This window comes from Rhea pennata, chromosome 1 (genome assembly GCF_028389875.1).
Source record: "Rhea pennata isolate bPtePen1 chromosome 1, bPtePen1.pri, whole genome shotgun sequence".
Classification (NCBI taxonomy): domain Eukaryota; kingdom Metazoa; phylum Chordata; class Aves; order Rheiformes; family Rheidae; genus Rhea; species Rhea pennata.
Genome location: NC_084663.1, coordinates 190,996,140 through 191,011,773, shown reverse-complemented (window position 1 = coordinate 191,011,773; position 15,634 = coordinate 190,996,140). Strand labels below are relative to the sequence as shown.

General features: G+C 34.9%; 1 protein-coding gene across 2 annotated transcripts in view; it reads left to right on the top strand.

Annotated features, from left to right (window-relative positions):
• Nucleotides 1-15,634, top strand: part of NBEA (neurobeachin) — a 519,777-nt gene that overhangs the window by 91,023 nt on the left and 413,120 nt on the right. For both annotated transcript variants that reach the window (XM_062567111.1, XM_062567112.1), the window contains exons 3-5: nt 8,357-8,457; nt 8,700-8,795; nt 12,442-12,563. In XM_062567111.1, coding sequence (XP_062423095.1) covers nt 8,357-8,457; nt 8,700-8,795; nt 12,442-12,563 — 319 coding nt within the window. The remainder of the gene's footprint in view (nt 1-8,356; nt 8,458-8,699; nt 8,796-12,441; nt 12,564-15,634) is intronic.

Sequence of the window (15,634 nt, the reverse complement as noted above, 5' to 3'; positions counted from 1 at the left end):
GTATAAATTGCCAACTGATAATTACAACATTCTTGAACTGTCATTTTTTTGTGATTATGGTGCGGTTTGGGGTGTTCTGTTTTTTACTTAATATTTTGGTTAATATTACTATTGAGTCAGAAGTACTTTTTAAATCAATTTCAGAAAAATGAAAAGGAGAAAATGTGTTCTTAGTTTAAAATGTATCTTGATATTATTTAAAATAATTGGTAATTAAAGTGAAAAGATAACGCTACCTTAGCGAGAAAATAAAGCAATTATGAACATATCTAAGAAGAGCACATTTTACATGTTAAACATCAAATCTTAATTTTGATTGATTACTATGATTTATTCCGACTTTAGAATTGTTGTTATGATCCACTTTAAATATAACCCACATATCAGAGCATATCAAAAATTCATATCTTTGAATGCTGGGCATTTGGATAATATTATTTTTTTTGTGTACTTCATTCTATAATATATAACTGTGCTTCCTATGTCTCTCCAGTTTTTATACTCGTAGTTTTTATTGGCCATAATTTTTACAGCAAAACACAGCATACTTTGCTCACTGATGAGAACTGATTAAGTTGTTGCACAGCTGAGGTTTTCAGATCACTTTTGAAGAAGTCTATGCTATTCCATACTACATTCTCTCAGTAACAGGGTGCAGATTATAATTTTGAGTAATTTAGTTAGAGGGGCAAGTTCAGTTGTTGCTTTTAAGTATGCCAGTTAAAAGCTACTTATGATTGTGATGTGTCTGCTCCTTATTTTTCTTGGCAAGAAATTTAAACTGAGCAGTTTATTTCTGCTGAGTGTGGAGGTTGTTCTTCACTTCTGTGTAATTTGGGACTAATAGTAGAATACTTAAATTATGATACATTTTTAAAAAATTGAAGAGATTCATCTTCGGTAATTCTAGTTTAAGATTTCAGTCAAATGAACTGATTCCTGGCACATGCAGGGTCTGTGGAACAGTAAGTCAGTGAGTATTAAGAGACGAGAAACAAGAAGGTAACAGCAGCATGAAATCTAGATGATTCAAGAATGTTTTTGTCCCTTGCCTTTTTGAGTGAGAGTGTATTAAAGTATTTGAAAAAGCTATATTCTGTATTTCAGACTGAGTTTTAGTGTATACTTAATTGATTAGAACTGTGTATGTAAATCCTAAAACGAACAGAAATGTTATTCCAAATACTGAACCATGAGATTCATACTCTGAAGTACAACAGATCAATAGATTGTCAAACTAATGATTTGCACCAAATATGTTTTGTTTCCAGGACTTGTCAGTGTGTCAGAACAGTGTAAATGGAAACATATTGTTTTATTCCACATTATATAGGACACTAGCTGATGAGGGCAGATGTTTCTAGCTTGAAGTTTATTGGGGTTTTAATCGTGGAAATAATGTGCTTATGTCACTAATTATACTATCATTTTTTTTCAATTTATGCTCCCTAAGTAGTACCTCTGTATGTGGCATATATAACTATGACTATTATATATAACATATATAAATACATATATAACAATATATATCACCATAACCATTAGAGAGAAATTAAATAAATGCATATGTAATTACAGAATGCAGAAATCAAGAGAATATAGGATTTGACCTGCAGGAGCCTTTGGGAATTGAAAAACAGTCTAAAATCACAAATATTAGTATAAATCAGGCATAGTGCATTAATAAAGAAAATGAATGGAGCCTCCAGCCTTTTTTTTTTTTTTTTTTTTTTTTTTGAGAGAGAGTGGTCACATGGTACTTTAGAAAGAGAATTTCATAGAAAACCTTCATCAGTAAGGTTGCCCTTCTATGTACTGTCATGGAATAAAGGAGCAGAAGTCTTCTTTAAAAACGAAAATAAAAATTTGAATTCTAATAGCATTTTAGCTCTAGACTAGTCAAACTACTTGAGTAGTCTTCTATATACTGTTAGTGAGGATTTAACAGAATACCACTTTGCAGGATCTTTCTCTGAGAACTGTAAGTAGATGAGAATATGGAGGTTTTTGTTTTGTTTTGTTTTCTCCTCCGAAAATCGTCATAGAAGGGCATGGAAGTAGCCAAATAAGTAACTTAATAATAAGTAATGATTTTTAACTCTGATTTCTAAAAACACCTCTCCACCCTCCATCGTTCGATAAATGACAACAATGTTTTTAATAAACCAGAAGGAATAAATGTGGTCATATAACAACTAGCCAAATGATAGGCACTCGTTGACACAAACAGTAAGAGCTTGTGCAGTTTCTGTGTTTGTTAGTTTGATATGATGCAGATGTTGTGGTCATAAGTGATTCCAGATGACTGTAGAACCTTTTTGCCGCAAATATTTCTATCAGCTGTCCAAACCCAAATGGTGACAGAATGTGGCAAATGTGGCAGAATGACTTTTAATGGTCAGTAAAAAGAGCCTAGTTAGTGCTCAGTCCTAGGAAGTTAGTACCAGCTCTTTTGAAAGCAATTGCTAATAATCTGTCAGGCCAGTATTTTATGGTCGCTTTTTAATCATCTGTAAAGTGCAGACACTTTTGGTTTGTTTATTTGGAGGGTGTTCGTTGTTTTTAGGTCTTCTTGCTCACTTTCTTCTGAAATGCTGTGAATAGAGCCAAATAAGGTTCAAACAGTGGGGATAGGCATGTTTTCAGTCATCTTCTGACAGCACTGCTTCAGGACCAATTTAAGTCTAGAAGCACTCTTATCTTGTGAAAGTAAGAGAATGGCAAACAAATATGAATGCAATCCTTTGCATTGAGAAAAACTTGGCTGTATTCCTCTAGGAAGGCAAACAGATTCATGAAGTTTCTCAGCACTTTAAATATCTCAGTTCCTGAGATTTTGCAGATGCTGTGGCTAAGAATATAGACTTAATTTCTATGGCATTCTCAATTGCAATCCAGATTGCATCATTGCCACTTGTATTCCAGTTTGCTTTCCAGAAGCATCACCTGACAGAAGTCACCTGTGTACTCATATGATATTGTGAGGATTATACTAAAGTAAAGGAAGATTTGAGAGGTGCAGCCAACAGATGGCAGTGGTTTGTGTAGCAGTTCGTGCAGAGGGGTGCAAAGAAGGGGTCCTTGTCTCCATTTAGAGCAGCATGCACATTCTCCAGTGTGGTTGTGACATGCCACAGGGCACATTTCCCAGTAGATGTTGGAGTAGCTGTCTCTGCCATGTTAGAGGCTTCAAACTAGACAGACCTTCTGACAGAGGATGCTGCAAATTTCAGGCTCCATGAGACTGGAGCTGACAGTCATCTTTCCTGCGGAAGGTATGCTGTTGTTGATGAGTTGTGCACCAGGTAAAGGAGTTATGGGAGGAAGACAGCTGGCTGTGTAGCATCAGAGAGGACAAGCAAGAGATAGATAGGATGTTCTCACAGACCCTACAGCTTCAAGAGCCCCAACCCCCAACACCAGTGGAGACCCAGGTAGAGTCTGTTTCTTGTGGGACAGTAAGTGGTAACTCTGAGGAAGGTGAAGACTGGAGGCTGGTGACTTCTAGTACCAAGAGGAAGGTTCCTGCTCCTCCTAAAGGCTTGCAGTTAATGAACAGGTTCACTGCCCTCAAAGCTGAGGAGAAGCTGTTCATGCTTTCAAGGGAAGCATCTGGGCTAATGGACCCAGTGCCATGCAGGAACACCCAGAGGAAACAGTGACTGATAGTAATGCATAACTTCCCACTGCAGAGGACAAAGGTGCCCATCTGCTGACCTAAGCTCCTGTCTAGAGAGGTTTGCTGCTTGCTGGGGGCTTGGATCTGGGATATTGTGGAGAGACTACCAAAGCTTATCAGCCTCTCTGACTATAATCCCTTCTACTCTTCCATGTGGGCATCAGTGATACTGCCAAGAATGTATCAAATGTGGCTACAGAACTCTGGGTGTGGTTGTCAGGGGTATGGAGACCCAGTTAGTTTTCTCCTCAATCCTGCCAGTGAGGAGGAGGAGTAGACGGATACTGAGTCAATGGTCTGCACAGCTCGTATCAGGAACAGTGTTTTGATTTCTATGACCATCAGACCTGTTTGAAGAGTGACATCTGCTTGGGAGAGATGGGATCCACCTCACTAAGTGGGGCACATGCATCTTTGCCAACAGGCCTGTGAGGCCTAACAGCTTGGTAAGAAGGTCTTTAAACTAGGAAAGGCTGAGAAAGGACAGAGTTATAGAGACTAGGCAGTCAGCAAAATAGGGTTCAGTTGGGAATACCTCCAAGAATTGCATGAAGGTAAGGAGGCACCTACAAGACTATGGGAAAACTTTTTGCACCCTGCTGGGAAATCAGCATGTTCAGATACTTCTCCAAAGTGCCTGTGCATGAATGCACACAGCATGGGCAATAAACAGGAAGAATTAGAGATTTGCATGCAGTCACAGGGCCATGATCTCATTGCAATTACAAACATACAGTGAGATAGCTCACATGACTGATAGCTCACATGCTGCCATGGATGGCTACAGGCCCTTTAGGAAGGCCAGGCCATAGAACACAAGGTGGAGAAGTCACCCTTTATGTGAGAGAGCAGCTAGGATGTATTGAGCTCTGCCCAGGGGTGAATGATGGGCTGGCCGAGAGTTTATGGGTAGGAAGGGTCAGACTAAAATGGGTAATACTGTTGTGGGTGTTTGCTACAGGCTGCCTGATCAGGAGGAAGTAGTAGATGAGGCCTTCTACAGACAGCTGGCAGTAGCCTCATAATCATATTCCCTGGTTCTCATGGGGGACTCTAACCACCTTGATATTTGCTGGAGTGACAACACAGCAAGACAAAAGCAATCCAAGTAGTTCTTGGGGAGCATTGATGACAACTTCCTGATATAGGTGATAGAGGAACCAATGAGAATACATGCACTGCTGGACCTGGTACTTTAAACAAGGAAGAGCTGGTTGAAGATGTGAATATTGGGGACAACCTTGACTGCAGTGACCATGAGACGGTGTTCAGGATCACAGCCCTTCAGGAGAGCAAACTTTGGCCTTTTCAGGGACCTTTTCAGAAGAATCCCTTTCGATAGGGCCCTAGAAGAAAGAGGGGTCCAAGAGTTCAAGGTTTCTAGTGAGTTTCTAGAGAGTTTGTTTTATATGAACTGCTTAGTATGAGAGTATTCAGAAGGTGCTATTAATGTGAATAAAATCTGTTACATTCTGTGCATTTTTGGAATAAATTAAAAATGAGAAATAGTGCCTGTTTTCTGCTTTTGGCTTTAATTTTATTTTACGTGATTTTGTTTATGAAATAAGATAATAGACCACGTACATATATGATCTTAATTAATATTACAGAAAATAAAGAAGAGCTTCTCTAAAAAGATTAATTTCCAAGAATAGCGTGCATTGTGATGTTTGCCCGTTTATATTGATGAATAGATTAGTATGATATAAAAAACAGACATGGATTGAATCTTTTACATGGAATTTTTGATACATAGGTATAAAGATACATAATAGAGTTTTTGTTTAAGTTCTCCTCATTACCTACTGGAATTCAATTTTTCGGGTCTATTCTTTTAACCAGAGTTACATTTTTAGGTAGTTGACATTTATTTCTCTCAATTCATGTTTTATTCATTGTTTATAAATTTTTGTTTTTAATGGTTGTGGTTATCAACATCTTAAGTGGAAATACAAATTTTCTATGAAGACAGCCCTTAGCTGTTGAATCATAAAGTAGTAGAAGGCTATAACAAAGAACGAACATAACTTATGTTCAGTAATTTTAAAAATCTGTCAGTCATATCTCTGCTTGACTGCAGTAATTTTCCTTTCATCGTTTATGTTAGAGAATTTTTTTGAATGTTCTATTTCCTTTTTTTTTTAAGAAAAAATGCTACTTCTACGTAACTGTTTTTCTATTTAAAGGAAGCAAAATTTGAAGCAGCATGAAATAGCTTTTAAGCAAGCTAGGATTACAGAATAAGAATTGGGAAATTCTTAGGTAAAGAATCACTCATGCTGATTTCCATTTCTGAGATGTTAGTGTCTTCAATTTTCTGATTGTCACATACAGTATATCTGCCATTTATGTATCGTGATAGATAGAGACTATACAGTGAAGGAGACAGATGCTTGTAGAGACTAGAAGAGGAGCTGGATCATAGAATTCATTTACATAATAGGCAAGATGTTTTCTTTGCTTTATTTTACTTTCCCTTAAGAAATTCCATCATAAACATGCTCTGCCACTGATTTTAAAAGGAAGATGAAATAAACTCCTAAATAGACTGGTTAGAGAAAAGAAATAAGGTTATACTTGAACATTTTGAACATATTCAGATCCCATGGCAATATGACTGCAGGTTACTTTGTTTTTTCTTTTATTTTTTTAATGACATGCAGTTTCAATGCAGTTTCACCTACTGAACAACTTACTATGTCTTCTGTTCATTATAGATATTTCATTCATTACACCTCTTTTGCTTATCAGAAGCTGGTTTTGTATTGGAACAAGTTATTAGATTTTGATGAATTTATTCAAAAACACGTACCTGGGGATTTGCAAAAAAAAAAAAAAAAAAAAAAATCTAAAAGCAAAACATCAATGCAAAGTACTCCAAAAGGATGGATATTCATCAACAGCATTTTTGTCAGCATCTTTAAGACTCATACTTTCATTGTTGAAAAGGGAAGCAGGTAGTCCCACATTCATGTCATCTAGAAGTTACATGTATTTCTGTGAAGTCATTCATTGTGTATATGCACTGCATGCGACAAAGTTTCTAATAGCAATGTTGTTTAATACTTAGGAACCCAGCACTGTTAGAACTTTAGATGACATATTTTTATCTGAAAAGAACACATTTAAAACAGTGTTTAAATAGTTAATAATGCTGAGCCAAGCTGAAGTATAGCTTAGATTTGAAGTGTGATTCTCCTAGCCTAAAATGTTTTTATTGACAGATTTCAAGATTTTGGTCTTCTCTGTGTGATGTGTTAATTTTCAAGGTACACAAAGGTTCATTTTAAAAAACAAAAACAAAAACCTTGCTAGAATGGTTTGTGTGAATGCTCTCATTTTTAGCTGTCTTTAAACAGTTTTATTCAAGCATTGCAGAGAGCAAAGAGAAATCATCTTGGATTATGTGCTGAACATGAAATATCTTATATTGAAAGATGAATATCTGATAACATCTGGATAAAAAAGTTAAGCAATATTTAAATATGATTGGTGCTATGTAGTTCCTGTCGTGCGAAGTATTCTGGTAAATTGAAGAGAAATATGGTAGGAGTTACTTATTTAAAATGTGTCCTATTATTAGAAAAAAAGGGAAATTTAGAGAATGAAGGGAAAAAGTACTCTATTTGGGAAATGAGGCAGGGGAGTTTTCAGATTGTTGAGAGCTGAGGAGATTCAAAAATTTGGTTAATGCTGATTCTATTGTGTCATAGCTTACTTGTTTTGAAACTTTGTACTTCATATCTTTGAATTCAATCTCTTATGCTGCACCTGTGAAGATGAGCAACTTGTATTTCCTCCTGCTAAAGGTAGTAACAATTCTTAGTAGTGGTGTTTATTGCAGAAGAAAGTGCAGAGTATATGAGGAATTCAGCATCCCACAGGCTAAAAAAAATCCTTAAAGTGAGATTCTATTTTAAAATGAAGATTCAAGCACTGGAAGTAGTTTTAAACCTTTCTCTTTCTCTCTCTCTCTCTCTCTCTCTCTCTCTCTCTCTCTCTCTCTCTCTCTCTCTCTCTCTCTCTCTCTCTCTCTCTCTCTAAAAGGCAAGCTATGTAATGCTAATACTTTAAAAGTTTATGAATTTTGAGATATTTAATGGAATCTGTATTAAATTCTTTAGCAGTTTTGATCTTTTGTGATTTTTATGGTCTTTTATTGTTTTCTCACTCTGCTTTTTTTCTGGGCTTTCATTCTGGTAACAATTGGAAGCATTATCACTGTAGCAAAGCTGTAGGAACTGTATAAATCCTCAGTATAATTTATTGTATATAAATTAATAATGTCAAAGCATCTTTTAGCTCAGAAACTTTCAAAAAATACTAACTTCAGAGGAATGAAGAATCCCTTATCCCCAAAATAGGTAATAGAAAGGGGTAAGCAATAAGCTCATAATGTGTGATAATAGTGTTATGGAATGCGGAGAATTAATTCTTGGTATATTTATAAGCTATTTTGTTCAAAGTGTAAGGCAAAATCTAAAACTGCATATGTAAATTTTTAAAAAAATAATTTAAAGAGTGAGAATATGAAATCTTCTATGAAATATTTAAGGAGACTAACTTAGTTTGATTTATATTTGTGAATATGCTTACTTTTAAAGGTGTTAGCTTTTTCAGCTTGTTTGTCAAAACAATGAAATTCAGAGTTCAGAATAACTTTATTTTCCTTTGAAGATCTTCTAGTTGATATGTTGGGGGTTCTTGCCAGCTACAGCATCACTGTCAAAGAGTTGAAGCTTTTGTTCAGCATGCTTCGAGGCGAAAATGGAATCTGGGTAAGCTCTGATCAGATAAAGCATTAAGTGTCATTGCATTAGAGCCTGAGGTTAACATAAATTGTCTCTTGGGGCATATAAAGTTACATTTTCTTCATCTTGATAGAATGTATCTTTATAAATTATTTTGGGTAACTGAGAATTAATTTGCTGTGTTGTTTGAAAACAGTCCAGTATCCAGTGTAGCCTAGAAAGTATCAAATTATTGTAATGACTTTTCTGCAATTTTTTTGTTTTCACAGCCAAGGCATGCAGTCAAACTATTATCAGTCCTTAATCAGATGCCACAGAGACATGGGCCTGACACCTTTTTCAACTTCCCAGGCTGTAGTGCTGCAGTAAGTTTTCAGCTAAGATTCTTCTACGTGAGGAGCAAATACATTGCTTCTTCGATTGCTCTTTCTTTTATTTGGTTTTGGAAATCCTTGAAGAGGAAATAAGAGGGGAAATAGTGTAGATCTTTTGTAGCATAGATCTTGCCTCCCATAGATGAGGTAGCTCAGCAGCACAGCTGTAGTACTGAGCAGTAGGTGTGAGTATGGATTATCAAATAAATTTTTAAGTAGGGAAATTATTGTAAAAGTGAAAACAGAAAATAACAAGGGAATAATATTATTTGATTTGAATAGTGTAATTGATATTGTATTACATAAAGCAGAGATTTGAGGAAAATAGAGGGACGTGCTTGTGCTTGTAAACTGTCACAGTTTACAGTGACAGCTTAATCATAAATTTTGTATATTTTTCTTACCATCTGAACTTCATCAGCTGATTCTCTCAAGCCTTGAGCTGGTTACTCTCAAGGCAGTGATTTAAAATTAAATTGATTTGATTTTACTATTTGAGATAACTTATGATTAAATTATATTCCTCTTAAATCTTCTTAAGTAGATATTCCCTCTGCTATTCAATGTATGTATATTCACACAAACCTACAAATAAATCCAGTCACTACACACAGATAAATAAACATGATTATTAATGCAGCAAATACAAATGTTCTGAGCTGAGAAATCCAGATCTGAGATTCAGTATTTGTTGGTGTGGAGTAGTCTGGACTCATGTTCCCTTCACAGTAGAACTTGGAATCTTTTGGAGGATCCTTGAATCTTCATGTCAGAGCATGAAGGGAGATATGAACTTCACCTGGGCCGTTTTTCTGCATGCATTTCCTCAATAGCACTGATAGATTTCTTCAAACATAAACTATATATACTACTAGTATACTAGTACTTCTCTTTTTTTTCTAGTACAGCTCTTTATGTGGCAGATTACATCAAGGAAGTAATCTGGCTGAAAATAATTTTCTCACCTGATTTATTTTTAGCTAGATCATTTCCCTGACCTTGTTTGCTCTTCAGCTGCACAAACAGATGTGTCAGCAAAATGGAAAGAGTGGATGGTGTAAGGATTAATTGCTGACTTTTGAAAGAGGTGATTTTGTTTGCTACTGCCAAGTTAAAACCACAGTTAACTTCTCAAAGTATATGCAGCAGCGAGCAGCTATTGCAGAACATGAACATCTACAATGACACATACTGCTTTGACATTTCTAGGCTTCAGAGGCAAACACTGATGAAACATCTCTCTTAAGTTTAACTTTCTGTTAGAGCATCAAAAAAAGTCTTGCAGGGTAAAAATTTCCTATAAACCTCCCTGTACAAAGTGATGAGGCATTTTGCATCAATTATTGGAAATCATATTTAAAATTCAGTTTTCAGCACTGACAGTAGTACACTAGTATAAAGTTTCTTGATTAAAATGTGCAAATAAACATTTCTCTTTCCTTGGTTATGATCTTGTTGCAAATAAATGTTTCATATACCGCACATCATTGACTATGCCCCTCTAAAAGAGAAAATATGTTTCAAATATACATTTCTTGAATAGTCCACGTTGGATTATAATATGCAGTTTGGGAGAGAAGTTGTCCTTTGAAGTGGAACAAGGGAAATTATTTCTGAAATGTCCCAAGCACCAACGCACTTCTCTTAAAAGACTGGAGAGCACTTAGTCTACAAGTGCTGGGTTCAAGTTCCAGTTGCCATGCACATAGCTAACATCAGCATAGCGTCAACACAGAGTAACAGCATAACACTCACCTGTCATGGTAAAGGCCAAATTTGCCTTCTTTAAAGCTACTGTATGCTCCTTGTATAACCAAGATTTTAATGGTAGCATTAAAGGGGCAAAAAGGCTGCTGCACCAATACTGAGCTGCTACTGAGCTGCTTCAGTGTCCCAACGGAAGGGCTCTTCCCAGCACTGCGTTAGGTCTCTGCCAGGCCGTCTGAGCAGTACAGTGCCGCTAGTCATTCCATAGGTGGACACCGTGTGATGGTGGTGCTATTCCATTTTGTCAGCAGTCAGCTCCTTCCTTGTTGCAGACAGGGAACTCTCTTAGTAAACAGGGGTGATACTCCAAAGGAGTTCCTTGAAATATTTTGCACTGAGCATTTAGTACAAGGCTTATATCAGAATCTGTGTTATTTCTTTTCTCTGTTAAAATCCTAGCATAATCTGAGCACTTTCTATATCTAATTATCAAACTTGCTGAGTTCCTTATCATTCTCAGTTGCCAGTTTCTGTCCTCTGAAAGCCCCTTCACCAATTGCCTCACACGTTAAATTTATGAGAAATCAATATCAGTCTGTATGATTAGTGTACATGTGTTACCATAATCTGCTTTACTGCGTTATCATAGAATTTTAGTTTGGTTATTCTGAATCTATTCGCAAAAGACTTGTGCCCGTTCTGATTTTGTACAAAAAGTGAATTTCCTGTTCTTTATCTTTTATATGAATCAGGACTGTACAGATTCTAGGAGCCCTTTAACAGTGTTTCTAGTAGTATAATTGAGAACTAATAAGTATCAGTAACAGCTTTGCCAGTGTAAACATGACTAACTAGTCTTATCTTACTGGAACTGAAAAAATATCAATTAAAATAAATTTGAAATTAAGATACTATAATCACTCGGAAAATGACTTTTGTCTCCCTTGCACTCATACACAGCTTCTTTCAAGAAGTTGTATTAAAGCCTGATAGTCCTTAACTACTTTAGTCTAAAGTATTCTATATTTGTTCGGGGAGAGGAGTGGAATTTATTGTAATGAGCATCTACCAAAGTGATATATAAGTTGTTATAAACATTTAATTCCTTAAAATATTTAAAAGACTTCATTTTGTGCATAGTTGTCATATTGAGAAGAAAAAAAAAGATTTTTAGTGTTATCTTAAATTTACAGGGAAATGTATTTTGGAGGGGACCTCTGGAGTTCATCTAGTCCAATATCCTTCTTACAGATAACCCAACTTCAAAGTTAGATCAGGTTATTCAGGGCCTTGTCAAGGGATAAAGAAAAAAGAGTTCTATGAAACCTCATTGTCAGTCTCAGCCCAGAGAAATAAAACATTAAAAAAATCAAATTTCTTCACAGTTAGGCCTTAGTATTAATTTACTTAGCTGAAAATGGAGCTAAGATTTTCAGTCTCTTACCATACAGTTCATAGAAAAAAGATCGTATCAAATCCTCAGAGAAAACCTTTTTTTATATACTGTAGCTTTAAGAGTTAAGTTTTATAGTACTGTCTATTGGGATTAATTTGATCTTATCATTTAAGTCTGTTGATGAGATATTATTGAAAACTAAATTTAAAGTTTAATATCAGCATAAGTAGGTTTTTCTCCTTTTTTTCTTAATACTGCCCATTCAGAAACTTATATTTCATGTCCTCTAACTATTTATGTAGTTAAAAATAAAAATCTTGTAAAAGTAAAGTAATGTATATGTTCAAAAACATTAGTTGAAATTTTTAGGTACTCTTCTTTAATATTTGAATGTTAGAGCAGATCTGCATATTTAGAATGACTTAACTTTAAAAGGCATTCTCTTTAACAGTACTTTTTGTTCAAAAATTCAGCTTCTGACTCACTGTTTTTTTCTTTTTCTGTGTTTTTTTTGTTGTTGTTTGGTTTTTTTAGGCAATTGCATTGCCTCCTATTGCTAAGTGGCCTTATCAAAATGGGTTTACTCTTAACACCTGGTTTCGTATGGATCCATTAAACAATATCAATGTAGATAAAGATAAACCCTATCTCTATTGGTAAGTAACTCATAACTTTACTTGTATAATTTCTTTTGGCTTCCTAATAACAGTTAACCTTTTCTATTTGTTTTTAGTTACTGATTTACTTTTTCCCCCCAATATCTGCAGAGTTTAACAATTGTTTACTGTATATAAACTCTTAAGAGATCATCTGTGCTTTTTGTTTTGTAATTTGTAAATGCCTTGTAGATGAACCATAATTTTTAAAGGAATTTAAAAAATATGTTGATATTTAAGATTCTGGACTGATACCAGAACTATGATAGAAATTGCTGTGTTCAGACCACATTGTTAGCAAATTAACTAGAGATATTAGAAAGTAGATCTGGGAATATAAAGATGGCTCACCCAGCTCACAACCTCCATCCCATTTCCTAATAAATTGCAAACAATAGATGTTAAAAGCAAGAAAAATGACTTTAGTTTACCTAGTTTTGCTATTATAATAAAAATAATAATTATATAAAGCTCTGATTTTTAGAAATGGTGGCATTGCAGTTCATGATCACTCATGAAAATAGCAGTGTTTTTCACTTCAAAAATAAAACATGTATCTATACAAATACAGTCGTGTTAGCTGAGTGGAAAGGGATGAGGGAAAACAGAAAAGTCATGTCCTGTAGACAGGACTGTTTCTGCTTCCCCATTCTGTATTTATTTGCTATTTAGTATTCTTACTTTTTATCATGCTCTTAAAAGCTGCATATATAAGTTGTGCAGACAGATAAGGCTAGGATGTTAGCAAGAATTTATCAAGATTTATCAGTTCGGGGAAACAGGAGTAGCACAACTACTAGGAGAAGTAATGAAAAGTAATGTTTTCCACTTTGTACTCATTCCAGGTAGACTAGAAAGTGGAAGTTTGCAGTAGTCTGCTGAGGAGGACACCAGTAGAAGATGTGGTCTTAAGATGTGGTTTTTTTGTACTTTGAAAACATTAAAAAATCTTTTTTTTTCATTCAATAGAAAGAAAAAAATCATTTATATTTTTTACAGAGCAAATATCTGATTAAAAATAATAATTCACATTTTTTCTGAAGAAAAATTTGATAGCTTTTCCCTAAATTGCTCTCTAAGATAATGCATTTTCATGCATCCTTTTTCTTGTAAGTGTTTCTGGTTATTTTACTGTGGTGGATTTTTTTTAAACCATCAGCCACAGCTAAGGATTATTAATATGATCTTTATATTATTTATTTCTTCAGGCTCCCAAGGACAAGCACAAACATAATTACAGGAATGAGCAGCCATACAGAATTTTAGCATGATCTTTTGTTTCTCAGTCAGATTATACATTTGAGATAGGGCAAATTTAGATGATGTAATTGGTTTGAGGATTTCTTGTTGCTTCAGAACAGGAAAAGCATACTGCAAAGATGCACAGCCTATGATCTATGTTGCTTTTCTTAAGGATATCGGTGTAGGAAAATATTTAACCTGAACGATTAATATGGTCGCCTTTCATGCCAATATAATGCGCAACAAGAAATGGCATTAGAGTTGAATAAAATCAGATGTATTATGCTTGTATTTTTTGCTGTGACATATTTCTGGGACTTATCACAGCATATCATTACAATTCAATTTAGTGTTTTTGAGTATTCCATGAGTATAATTATTTTTTACACTGAAATAATTTTGAAAAATCTGTATGCTACGCTTTCTTGAATATTTCTCCATAATTCATGTTTTATCAGAGGAAATATATTTCTAGTTTGATTTGTTTAAATATATTGATTTAGACATTCAAAAGCCATCTGGACTTCATCCTGGGCTGCTGCTCTAGGTGACCCTGTTTGAGCAGAGGGGTTGGGCTAGATGATCTCCAGAGGTCCCTTCCTACCTTAGCCATTCTGTGAAAAACAGCCTATATTCACTTTGCTACAAAGTAGTAATATATAGAACAACTATCATTTATTCTCAAACATCTGTCTATCAAAGAAAGCTTGATTTTATTTACCGTATTTTTTAAACATGCCAATGAATAAACCACGTGAATTATCAAGTATCTGAATTTCTTCCTTTAAAACAGAGTTCTAGCTCTCACTTTAAAAAGCCACTCTAAAGAATAGTTTTTAATAAGGTACATCTTATTAGCAACAACCATAACACTTTTACATTTGCTTTAAAATATTCCACCAGCAATATGGATTACCTACAGTAAGTAATTTGCTAGAATATCTGTTTATTAGATTTATTATAATAAAACATCTAGCTGGGCAAGAAAAGATTTTTTTTCTACTAGTTTATCTGTCTCCAAGTTTGAGTGTTGTTTTTTGTTTTCACAAAAAATAGTCAAGAGCCTATCAAAATAATATTTTGTTACTCCAGTTTGTAATCTTAGAGCATAAGCAAACATATACGCCAATACATATGGAGCTTCAGCTTCCTCACTGTAGCACTTAGAAGATAGCCTCTGAATAAATACATATATTTTGCTACCTCTGCATACTTTTAAAGTAATTTTTGAGCAAATACGCTAAATGAATGAGATTCTCAGTAGAGTTCCTATTTTGAATTGTCTGGAATTCAGCCAGTTGTCAGAACTCTGCTGGCTGATAATCATCATGAAGGCTCAAAATGGCTTTGTATGTTTTAGAAATAGAGCATGATTAGATTCAATCTTCCTACCTAGCTTAGTGTATGATTCATGTACATAGCCCTTAACTATCAAGTCTGTTGTTATTACTCAGACGTGTTTTGCTCCACCTTTTTTCAGGCTTGCAGGAGCAGAAGAGTGTCCTTTAACAATAATAAAAACAAACAAACAAACCAAAAAAACCACGAAGAAACAAAAAGGAAAATTAGAGAAAACTTTTTTACTTTAATCTTTCATCCTGCAAGATTTTCTCATAAGAGAAAATTATTTACTTAACTTTTTCTCTCTCTTCCTCCTCTCTCTCTCTGTCGCTCTCTCTGTCTCTCTCCTCCTCCCCACCCCACAGTCACTCTTGCACACTCTTGCACACTCTCACACTAACATCTTTCTAATTATAATTTAGTATCTTGCTTTCTCGTTATATCTCTTGTTATGGGGTGTGTGTGTGTGTGTGTGTGTGTCCACCATA